Source organism: Tetrao urogallus (assembly GCF_951394365.1).
Source record: "Tetrao urogallus genome assembly, chromosome: 2".
NCBI classification, from domain to species: Eukaryota; Metazoa; Chordata; class Aves; order Galliformes; family Phasianidae; genus Tetrao; species Tetrao urogallus.
The window spans coordinates 50588274-50601219 of record NC_136814.1 but is presented as its reverse complement, the minus strand read 5'-3'; the positions used below and the strand labels follow the sequence as shown (position 1 = coordinate 50601219).

At 38.6% G+C, this 12946-nt stretch overlaps 1 protein-coding gene across 1 annotated transcript in view; it reads right to left on the bottom strand.

Moving 5' to 3' along the window:
• Nucleotides 1–12946, bottom strand: part of ARID1B (AT-rich interaction domain 1B) — a gene marked incomplete at both ends in the record, with an annotated part of 315911 nt that overhangs the window by 65334 nt on the left and 237631 nt on the right. Inside the window, one exon of the mRNA XM_079550855.1 lies at nt 55–234. Coding sequence (XP_079406981.1) covers nt 55–234 — 180 coding nt within the window. The remainder of the gene's footprint in view (nt 1–54; nt 235–12946) is intronic.

Genomic DNA, 12946 nt, shown 5'->3' with positions numbered 1-12946 from the left:
TATATATATGTGGGTGTGTATATACATAGATGTATGTATTAACAAGAATTTTACCTTGTGGTCCATACTGGCTCATCTGAGGCCCATAAGTACCACTTGAATTACTCTGCTGAAAGCTACCAATTCCAGGATGCACTTGGCCACCAGGTGAGGGGTGTGGTGACATGGAAGGTCCAGTTTGTTGAGGTCCATACTGTGACATTTGGGGGTTCCTCTGTATGCCTGCCATAAAACCTAAAGGGAAAAAGCACCAAAGTAAGATTTATATTCAGATGACTGTTCTTTATTTAACAAATCTCTGACATTCCAAAAAAAAAACCCCAAAAAACATGCCAACCTCAAACCTGCCTTAGCTTTTTGCAGACTAAAGATACCCAGAAAACTGGATTCCCATTAAAGAAGTAAAGGCACCCTAAAGTCAGCAAAGCTGCCTCAAAATCCACAACCTGTACAGAATGCTCACAGGCTTTTATTTGTAAAAGAAAGAGGGAGAGTCATGCTTAGTTACAAATGGCTGCTGATTTTAAAACTAAAATGATCTTTAGAAAAAAACGTTAATGGCAATCATCTGGACTAACTAAAAAATAGTAATGAATTTGCCTGATGATTGATGGTAGGAGTACTGTAAATTCCAAAATTATAGGTTGCTACCGAAGTATACACATTTGACATATAAAAGTCCACTGTAAACAGTCCTATAGTCTGCACACTCTCGGGAGCTAAAATTTCCCTTTATGTTCAGACCAGCCAAACAAGCCGGAAAAAAAGGTCACTTTGGTCTGTATCTGTGCTCTAGGTCCTTCTACCACTCTGTTACCACTATGTCTGTACTGACTTCTCTCTTTTTCCCCTTTCATAAATGTATTAATTCATCTCAATTTAACTTATGTTTCAAAAACTGCAGCAAGAAACCTAGTAAAATGCTACAAAACCTGGAAGCTTCATATAAAGAAATAGAACTATGCCTATTAAATGGGAGGTAAAATAAAGGTTTTGTGGGTTTTTTTTTTGTTCGTTTGTTTTTTAAGATTTCATAAAATGAGAAAAATGCAGCAAAATCCTGCCCACTAACCATGTATGGGAGGATGCTGGTTTTGTAATATTTTGCTCTGAAATGCGTTAGTACAGCTTTCAATGTTGCAGAAGATGTACTAAAACGACAGCAAATTATTTCCTGATTTGAGGAAAACTGCTTTCTTTTCTGTTCTCTACATGTTAAATTCCATCTATTTCTGTAGAGCAAAACATGGTTGTACTGAGGGACAACACTGAGGCTGCAGGTGGCTCCACAACAGCCTCCTGAGAGGGGGTGCAGCGGCCAGCAGCTCACCCCTGCCTGGGGGTGCGTGAGATACGATGTGCTGCTGCCAGGCAGGAAAACATGCAGGAGCAAATCTGCCTTTTGGCAGCCTCTTGGCTGGCCCAGGCACGCTGCTTTGTGACTGTGGAGGGCTGAAATGTATTTTCCCTGATTTCTCCACATCGCCTCTTCCCTCTTTGCAAACCGGCGACAAAGTGCTTTGCGGAAGGGGACAGACAGTATCTCCAGGTTGTACAAATGAAAAGCGGTGAGTGCATGACTAGGAATTAGGTTTTGAGTCCAAAGACATATAAAAAGCTTTTGAGCCCTCCATAAATCTTTATTCCGTAACAGAGACAATAAGCTCAATGCTGCAGGTTGTAAAGAAAAAAACAAGCACTAAGATGGTCTCACATTCCCTTGTGCCCAGTTCTTTCGAACTATAAACAGTTCAACTCATAACATGCTAAAACTCAAACAACTTTAAGTTTTAGCAGAATACATAGAGTTTTCCTGACCCCTGTGGGGCCCTAAGACAGCTGATTTGATCACACTTGAACTGTGAAGTCAAAGCTCAACACCTGCTCTGGAGGAAGCCCAACCATGTGCACTGGGATGCAGCGAGCCAAGTAAATGAATGAGGAATGGTGGCCTGGGAGCTAACAAATATCAGCTGGGAAGCCCCAGCCTTCTGCAAGAAAAGCTCATAAGAAATTCTCCACTTAGCTTGATTTTGAGACAGACCCCTCTATTTTTAAACTAGTTCCACTCTCACACAAATCTTATTACAAAGTCTATGTCTGCTTCTGACAGTACTGTAACTAATTTAAAAACCTAATACAATCGTACGTCTTTGTGAAATAAATGCTTGCATTCCAGACACACACACATACACCCATATATATCACACTCATGGGATCCATTTAAATGAAACATTTTGTACCGGTCACACTAAATTTTTTATCGTAAAGATGGCAAATTTAGTCCTGTATCTAGTAAGAACTGAGGGTTTTCTGCTCACCATGAGCCTTCTAATCTAAATGAGATAACTCTACAAACGTTGTTCTGGACACAAAGGGTTTTCAGACAAGTAGTTATTCAGAGGCAGTACTTTCCTTAACACCACAAGAGTAGATGACACGTTAACAAGCTGCTGCTTGCATGAGTTGTAATGATTTCCAGTTGTGATGCTGAGGAATTGCTGGTTATTGAGTCTAGTAGGGAGCATGGACAACAGTTTTGGCCAGATCTCCTGTGGTCAGAGCAGCTCCTAAGGGGACTGGAGCAATAAGTGAAATAAATATTTCCACTCAAATGAACTCTTCTTCAGGAAACTTCTAATCTGCTTCCAAACTAATCCATGCTGTGGAATGAACTGTCTGGCCATGTGTACAGTCATGAATAAAACATGCCAGGACCACTCCCTGGCATAGAGAGTGGTGTGGGATACGTGTGTCCGTCCAGCTAACCCTTCCCACTCAGTCCTGGCAGTCTCATCCACATCTCTTGTAGCATTCCCTCATGCTGCCTCATCCATGTCTGGGCTGTGTCTCATGGAGCGCTCATCAGCATTGGATAAAGCCATGCCCTGGATCATGCCAGAAATTACACAGCAAAGATAACCGTGCAACAGTACCTGAACTCATTCTCTGACTTCAGTTTATAAAGATGCTGCAGCAGACATGCAGCAGGTGAGCTTGGGAATTGGATTAACACAAGAACAGAACAGACTCCTTAAAAGCTTGTGCCACCACCCCAAAGAATGTGAGATCACTCTCAAATAACGTTGACTCTGCCATATTTGGAGCATGAACAAGGAAAGAACTAAGGAAAAATGAAGCCCAATATGCAGGAAGAGTATCTGTGCCACACTATCTTCTATTATTGTCTGTATGGTATGTTGAAATGTAGCCTTAAAATAGGATATGTTCCAACTTCTTCTCAGAAAGGAAAGGAGTCATTTCAGTTACAAATGTAACTGAAGATATGGAGAAGAAGGTGAGATCAGGTCTTAATACAATCAAAATTCCCTTAAAACAAAGATGCGTCTGTCCTTATCTAGCTCAGTGAGAGCAGCTTGCATCTTCAGAGATCAGTGCGTAAGTCTGAAGTGCTTCAAGCATTTGCAGAACGCTCAGACCTCTTAGAGAGGAAGAGGATTCGTGGTCAAGACATTAACATGCTTTCATCAGAAAGAGAAAACAACATCAATTCTATAAATTTGATCAGAAACGAAAGGGAGCAGCTGGCATACATTCATTTTTCTTTATTTACACACATTTTCCCCAGTGTTCAACTTCATTTTATAACCGATACAAACAGAAATAAATTTTCTTTCCAGAAAATTAGATGTAAGATAAAGCTTGCTTTTGTAAAAAAGGGAACTAGGATTGCATTAGAAATGCACTGGAGTAAAGGCAGTGGAATGATTAAACAGCCAGTCTACATCTGACATGTCAGCCCCTATGACAACGGGGTGGTTTTTTGTTGTTGCTTTTTTCGAAATAAATTGCTAGGAAACAGCCATGAGTTAAGACTTTAAAAATTGCAATGACAACATGCTCATCACAGAACAAACCTACACCCTTCCTCTAATATTAGTGATAAAAGAGGTACAGATGATGCTTTACTTGCCATCACAACAAGAGATTACTTACTGAGAAAAAACTTGAGCAGAATTCAGCAAACTAAGCTATTTCAGGAATAGATGAATATACTGAGCCTTCCAAAATTACTCTTGTGTTTGAGCTATTTTTATACTATATTTACACAGCTAAAGAATGATCTCTTTTATTGAAACCCAATTGAAACTGTAGTCATCTTTGTTTTTTTTTTTTAGGCGACAGTATGACAGTAGCATATTATTAACAATTAGCTCACTGCTACGACAACCATGTGCTCCCACATTCAAACAGAACATACATGCAAATTTTCAAAAAAGTCAGGCAGCATCACATTTTTCTTTCTTTTTTAACAAAACACAGGGATATAATACAAAATAAGCAAAAATTATTCTGTCTATGATGGAAGTGTTTCTTCTCCTTCGATAAAAATACAAACATGAACTTCCCATTGTAATTTATATTACTAAAATCTTGTAGCATACATACAGCTCATATAATGTATGATGCCTTTGTAAAACACCTAAAATCTTGGTTTTTTTCCTTATGCCTATACGTACTTAAAAGAGAATTATGCACCAAGGCTTTCAATTTCATCTGCACAATGACCAATACAAAATAATTTGCTGAATACTATCTCTTTGGCTTTAACCACAATAAAACCCTATACAACTGGCTGTTGCTGTAAAGTCTGAAATGGATTCTCCTGATATTTTCATCTTGGTTTGAATATGAAAAAGCCCTTCCAGGAAAGCAGGAGTTCAAATACAAAAGGAGTGACTGCAAAGTAAGGAGTTATTGCGTATCAGCTGATAGACAGTAACTATCTACTGGCATACTTAACCCACAGTCAATGAGAGACCTTTTGATTTAGCCAGGAGTACTTCATTGATTTTTATGAATGAATCAAACCTGAAAACACACAGAACACTTACCCATTTTAAGCTCAAGAACACTTTGATGTTTACAGCAATAGGAGATCATAATTAAATTACACATTTGATAAATAAAAAATAAGGACAGATAAAACTTGCCATGGTACTTTGCAAAAAAAGAGCTTATGTGAGGAAAAATTATGTCAGGATAATGCCATTTTTAGAAAGGAATGGCTGGCAGAAGAGTATTGGACCAAAAAAACTCAGCAGTTCTTCAGGATAGGAAACAGGAAAGCTCCTCTTGTTCAAGGGCAGACACTAAAGAAGGAGCTAGACCTGGTTATCGCTCTGGAAATCATGGAGTGAAAAAAGAAGAAACATATTGTATATATTTTCCATTCATCAAAATTCCTACAAGACAGCTCAAAAGAACTAATAAAAATAGAGCTGTTTTTTGCTATCTATAAGGAAAAACTTTCAGGAAGCGTAGGGAGGAAGTCACACAAATTTCCAATACTTGACATATTAGCAAGGTACATTCCTGTACCCTGGAGAAAAAGATAATAAATGTTTGCACACTCATGACACAGTTTCTGGCAGACATTCCTTCCTCAGGCAACCATATGGGTCGTATTCACTATCTCAGGATTTCCATCAGAGACTACAACAGAACTGAGATGATCTAAAGCAGCAACTCCTAACTGCAGACTGCTCATAGGTAAACAACTCTGTGTTGGAAGTAGCAGGACAGAGCTGAGCAAACGAAAAAGACTACTCTGTGCAACGAATATAATAAAATGCAACAAGCTGTCAGCACAGCAGGATGTTCAGGAATACGCACCTAGCTTGAAACTCTTCCTAATGTGCCCATCTCAGATGGCATCCCAGCTGAAGAGGTCTTTGGACTGGTGAACCACTTCTGGGTTAGCACTCAGCCAAACAGGTCTATACCTGAGAGCACCATGAGGAACCATCCAATAGTGTAAGTTTCAAACACTAACGAAGAGTTTCAGTAACAAGAAGAAGAATTTGTTACAGAGATATCAGGACTCCGAGTATGAAACCAGTTGTCTGCACAAATGGACAGTGGCACTGCAATGAGTGTGTGGTCATTGGAAAAGACACAGTGAGGAATGCTTAGATATCAGAAAAAAAATCCAAGGAGCCAAAAGTTGTATTCAAGTCTAAACAAATAACAGCAATGAAAAAACTGGGAAAGGTTTGACCAATGTACCAGAATTCAAGTAAATCCCAAGTGTAATCATGTGGGTGGCCTCCACAGCAAGCAGGCAAAAAATTTCTTCACGTTAAAGAGGATGTACTTTTCTCAGCTCTTACTTTTTTGAAGATAGCCTTATTAAAACAAGTAACTGGCAACACCACATATGAAACCCACACTTGTCATGCCTGGAACCTACAGCTCAGTAATATGCACAACAGAATGATGGCATGAACAGATTAGCTTGTGAAGTGGAAACCTCATTTAGATGATATAAATACCAATTCTCAGTATTTCTGTCCAGTTTATAGGCTGGTTAAAAAAAAAAAACAACAACAAAACATCTTCACAAACAGATGGCAAACAAGACTTCGACTCCATTTAGCACAGCTAAGCTACAGCACTCTGCCAATAAAATATCTTTGGATGGCTCCAGTATGGGACTTTTAGCCAAGTTTCAAGCAGCAACACTGACACGGGTAATACACAGGTAATGACTACACTAACCCTCCGCTAGTGCCCCAGCTACTGAGTGAGAAGAACTCATTCAACTGAAGAGCAACGGTATTGAAGAATGCATGGAGACGACTGACACAGGAGAAATTTAAATACTTATCCTTTAGCCTCTAATCATAAGGCTAACAATCTTGATTTTTTTTTTAACTTTCAAAAAAGAAAAGATTTTTAAGTCCTCACATCTTTCTCCAATCACATCTATTTTATAAAGAATCCCAAACATCTTTTCATTGTAATTTTTATGATTTACTGTGAAAAAAATCTTGATTTCCACACTGAGCAATTTATTCAGGAAACATAACGCCTTTCCTTCTCATAAAAACATCTGAAGTTCTCTGAACTAGAGTAACAGCTACATGGATTCTCTACGGTACTTGGACACATTGGCATCAGCCAGTATCTGCTGTTGATTGTCACGTTTTTCCCAAGTATTCCACACAGATTTTTTTTGCGTACATATTATGGAAAGCATCACTTTAGCAAAATCAGTGCTTCCCGCAAAGAATACTGAGGTTATTTCTCCTTTTCACAAAAGGACCAATACTCTATTTAAGAAAAAGCACTGGCTTGGCTTTACTTATTTTAAAACACTCTCTTATTATGCTATACTATCTATTTCACAGTCTACTGTTTATTTGTCCGACTGCTTCTCTTCACAATGTGAATAGCTTTGGGGAAGATGGAAACTAATGACCTAGCTAAGGTTTTAACCCAGACCCCCTAGTGTTTTACCAGCTGTGCTATTAGGTTAACTGGCTGAATCTCTCCCCTTTCTCTTTGATACTACAAAACCCTCTCTATGTATAGCATGCAATAACGTTTAAATTTTTCACACCCCTAACTTCCCTCAGCTACTGCCTACCCTTGAAATTCATATAATCCATCACTGATAAATTAGAATCTGGGGAAGAATCAGACAGATTACCCATATGGTAGCTACAGAAGAAATATCAAACCTTTCGTAATGCAAACCTTACCTAATGTTCTCTGATGTAAATTTTAAGTGCAGAGAAGGAAAGACATTTGTGGAGAAGTTGATAAACAGAGCAAAGACACACTGCTTGTCTACTATCTTACACATAATTTGTTACTGTAGTATGTCTTAAACAAAATGCTTTTACTATGGTGCTTGGAAAATCAGGGTAATGGTGAACTGCAGTACAAAAGCACCCTTACAGCTCCCCCTCCACTCCATCTGAACTTGAAGCAAATCCTCAATTTCACTGGGTAGCTTGGGCTGCTGGATTTAATCTGAGTAGCAACATGAAAAACCTGAGGAGCCTGCCTGCTTTGTACAATCAACATTTGTCTAAGTTTCCCTAATAACATGCATACTTATGAAAATCATGGAGGAGAGCAAAAGAAGGAACAGCATTTTTCAGTGTGTAATGCACAAGGCCTGCAGGCTTAATGGTCTAAATTTCAGGTTTGAAAAATTTAACCTCCCCTGAGACTCCTGTTCAAAGATTCCACAGCTCAACTCAGATCTTCCTTTTCATGAAGTAAATACACTGAATACCACGGGATATGGATGTTGTGGACAGAACTAAAATATACACAATATCTCATTTCTGTCTTGGATGCTAGTAAAATAAATCATAATATTTTTCAAAAATACAAAATCAGCACGTTGTCCTCAATCACAAATGTCTTTGTCTCGGTTTTATTTTACCATGAATTATGATTCGACTGATTCTTCCATGCCTTGATTTGCAGCTGTTCCCTGACGAGTGTTTATTCTGCAGCCTTTTGGGATCCTTTGGGATGGAAAGAACTATCTGGTGCTAGCTATTAATACACACATTATTATATAGATTTCAGCTCACTGCCCTACATGTGAACTTTAAAAGGCATAAAGGACCTTAGACAAGAAGTTCTTTATTTTTAGAGAAGCTTCATAAAAAGGTTAACTTAGGTACTGAGGGAGCAGAGCGCCCTTGAAGTGATGACGCCATTGAGCAGGCTGAGCTTGGAGTTTATACACTGTGATGGGAAGCTGCACCTGGGACAGGGACTGCACTCACAACTTTAGACTGAACCTGGTGACAGGAACATTGAGTGACACTTTGTCAAGTCCTCCATCAATGACTGCTTACAGCTTATTTCAGTCCCTGAGCCAGAGGCAGGGAATCTGAACTCTATCAAATGAAGTCAGTGGAAACTTTTGAGAAGTCTCTGTGCCAGCAACTGTATAAACTCTCTCAGAATGATTCAATTCTACTTCCTAAACTCAAAAAGAGAATCTCCAATTTAGTTTAAAAAATGAAATAAAGATCATCCCCAAGTATAACAAGATTTAGCATCAGCAAGAAGAAAGCAATGACCAGCTGCTAGTATACAAAATTTACTTTGGAGACCTGACTCCGGATTTTGATTGTACAGATATTATCTCCTTCGAATACTATTTCTGCAGTTTTGCTTTCTCCCATAGTGGCTTATCACATGTAAATCATACCCGTCCTCTTGCAGCTCTTCGTGCAGATGGCCAACACTGCTGTATATTTAGTGCATGCCACAACTAATCAGATCAACCCCCAGCTGACTCTGGCTGGTGTATGTCTGAAATCCAAGTACAGACTACAGCCAACATCCTCAAATGGCAAGTGATTCCTTTAAGAATTAACCTAGTTTGGCACATATATATAATTTGTATAATTTCAAATACTTTCAAAGCAAGAAATGCATGCTTTTCTTCAGTGCACACTAGACAAACTGGCACTATACTATTCTCTCCCACAGCTCAGTGTGAGAATCAGTAACCTTTTATTTGAAAGATCTCCATTACTCATCATAAGGGAGATGTAAGCTTTCTGCTGCACACTGGTACATGGTGTAGTACATTAAAATAGGTACAAAAATAGGGCTCCTGGGTGCTACCACAACAAAAATAGCAAAGAAGAGTAGTGTGTTTACAGCAAAAAAATAAAAAATAAAATAAAATCACAAGACTGCTCATCAGACCAACACAACTTTCTGAATCAAAGGAAAATTAAATGACTTTTTTATATCCAACTTAAGGCATCAAGACATTTACAATCAAATTAAAAAATAAAAAGCAGCAATAAAAAAACTATGATGGCCAGATCCTTATAAAGACTGTTGATAAATTTAGTGCTCATTGAATTGAGAACATAACTTTTTGAGACACTGAAGCTCATGGTTCAGTGCATGGCTCTGCCTTCACAGACACATCTACTCTGCAGTTTCTGTGCATCCTTTAGCAAAGCGGGGATGGGAGTGCTGATTCGGTCTGCCACGTCACTTGCGATTAAAGAGATGCTTTACACAGCTAACCTTGTAATGAAATAATTCCTTCTAAAGATGAGTGACAGCTTCAACTGCAGACTGCTTCTCCTCCTTACAGGAAGCACTCTTCTAGCTGTTCAGGGCACAATTCACCCAGTTCTAGTTTTATGGGCATGAGATTTTCTCCCAACCTGCCATGATGTTTCTACGTACCAGCTGAACTCAGCTTCCCTGCACTGACCCACTTGGAGTGCAAAAGAGGCACTCAAACATACCTGTGGCTTTGCACTCAGTGCATGTCTCAAGCACCTTTCTTTAAGAGCCTGAAATACTTCAGTCTACATCAAGTAAACTTATTACCAAGTCTGATTTAACCTTAAGTGGTGTCATCGTTAACACTGCAAGCAGAAGAATTTTAATGACGAGAATCATTTTATTCTCTAGCTCCTCAGTGCTCTGAATAGATCCCAAATCCCCAGATGAGAGCAAAAAATGTATTCTCAGGGAAAAAGTCTTCTTAAGATCTAAAAGCAACTTGCAGTAACTTTTCTGTTGTAATAATAACAGTTTGATCTATTTTCTTCCTTCTGGTTTCTTTTTTTATAGAAGAAAACAGATTTCAGGGCAAAGAATTTCTAATTCAAATGTCAGTATTAAAATGTAAATATGGTCAGGAATTGGGGGCAAAATACCAGATTGGCATTGTGTCCTTTATGTAGCAGAAACATTTATATTTTGTTAGAAGAAAATATATGGTGGTGGAATTTATGTGATAACCATGTACAAAAAAGTGTGCCCGCAAAACTGTTCGAAGGGATAAAAACACCTATATGAAATCTAATGGGCAAATTAGGAAACTGTAGTTACAGAAATTCAGTTGCTACTTAGCCTTTATAGGGAAGCAGAAAGAGAACATCAAAATGCCTGATCACATCCCATCTGTTACTACCTCTTCCTGGATAACATCTTAGCTGCCAAAAAAGCCATTTAAATTTACTACATTGTAACTACTGATAAATATCACTTCTGTGAAGATCCAATACTAAATAAGGTCTAGATCTAATGATAAAGCTTACAAGTACCTGTATCAAAAAGATTCTAGTTTTGCTTAGTATAACACTTGTGCTTCTACAAGCCTATAGTTTCTTACTCCCTGTCCATGTTTGTGATACATTTTTAATAGAGCATATAACTGTACAACAATCCTCATAAGCTGCATCGTGTCAGCAACAAAAAGAAGGAAAGCCAGAATGCAAAAAATGATTTAAAAAAAAAAAAAAGGCAAAAAAAAAAAAAAAAAGGTACCGTGAGGAGGAGGTGATGGAGTGGAGGAAGGCTACTATTCAACAATTTTGGAGGTGCTTACTCCGGGCACTTTCCACACAGATCTGACAAGCACAGAATGGTGCCATGAAACTGCCTCCAGCAATGGAATACATTTTCCAGCACATCACAGCAGCTGCATCAATTCTGCTTGCAATCCATGTCCAAACAGAAAAGTTCTCAGTGGTCCTATTTCAGCATATCTCAAGGACTAATTAAATCCTCATTACTATCTTCTAATTATTCCAGTGCTCTGGGATTTCACTGAGCAAGTCCCCAATGGTGCATTAGATGAAAAGGGTTAAATAACCTGTGTTGATTTTGAGGCTCCAGATCTATTTCAGACCTTTAGCATATCATCAGCATTATCATGAATATTTAACTACATACCGCTGTGAAAATTATAAGGGGAAAACAATTAAAGATTTTTTAAAAATTAATTCTGACCCATATACATTTGCACTAATAAATAAGGCTTCTTTAAGTATCCCCATTATGAGAGTGCTTGCCAGAGTAATAACATGAAGTCATTAACTGTTTCCATTAAATTCAATGGTTTTCGGGAGCTCCCAATTCACTATTTTAATATAAGACTGAAACATGATGTGTGCATACGCAAGTATGAAAAATGTTACTTTAAACTGGTACATTTTGGAAGCTTTTTCTAAACTAGGTATGGAACGACTCAGTTCTCCGGGAGTGAAAGTGTCTGTTTCAACACTGTAGTGACATGTTTTCTTCTGTTAGTGTTTACATATATGACTACCAATATGCATCTCCATTGGCCTGCAAACATAGGAGTAGGACTATAAGCTAATGGTCAGGATAGAAGAATTCTTTTTCAGCTAAGAGCTTCAGGAAAAAAAACTAGTTCCATGGTGTAATTTAGAAATGCTAGTTTCTACTTTATCCATAGAGATATTTTTTTGGCCCAGAAAGCAGTTTTGGCTACTGAGCACACTGTCAAACTGCAGCTTCCAAAACTCAAACAGATGACATAGGTTGGTACAGTCAACAACAAGGAACTCAAGAGACTACTTATGAGGGTTGCTCCAAAAGTAAAGCCTCCCATTTTCTTTTGTTGGTCCAGGATGTCAGAAGTGGATGTGGGTGATGTGGCAGTAGAGATTCAACCTTCCCACCAATATTCCATCACATTTTGTTGCTGTGTGACAGATGGCAGTTTCCTGGATGGCATCATTACTGCTGACGATGGTGTCACCACTATAAGCCAGAGTCAAAACAGCATTCCATGGAGTGGTGACATGAATTCCACATCAAAGTAAAAGTTCAAGAAGTAGCTTTCAGTGGGTAAAGTGATGAGTGCTGCTTTTTGGGATAGGAAAGGGGTGACTATTCTGGATTTCTTAGAACCTGGACAAACAATCAACTCTCAGTGCTACATCATGAGGCCAACTAAGCTGAAGGCTCAAACTTCCTGAGTCAGGACAGAGAAGGAGATAACCTTTCTCTTGTGACGCAGTAACACCAGATCCTCATGCTAGTTTGAAGGCTGTGGAGCACACTGGCAATATTGGCCGGACTATCCTACCACACCCACCACGTAGTCCAGATACGGCACCTTTTGACTTCCATCTGTTTAGGCTGATGCAAGATAAACTGTGTGGGCAACATTTTCTTAGCAACAATGCCACTACAGCAGCTGTGAAACAATAGATCACCTCTGCTGGTGCACATTATTACAAATGCAGCATGCAAGCTCTTGTTTATTGCTGGCAAAAATACATGGATAATGATAGTGACTATGTTGAAAAATAGTGTTTTGTAACTGAGAATTTGCTAAATCAAATAGTGTCCCTGTGCTCTTTGCATCTGTTGTTGTTTC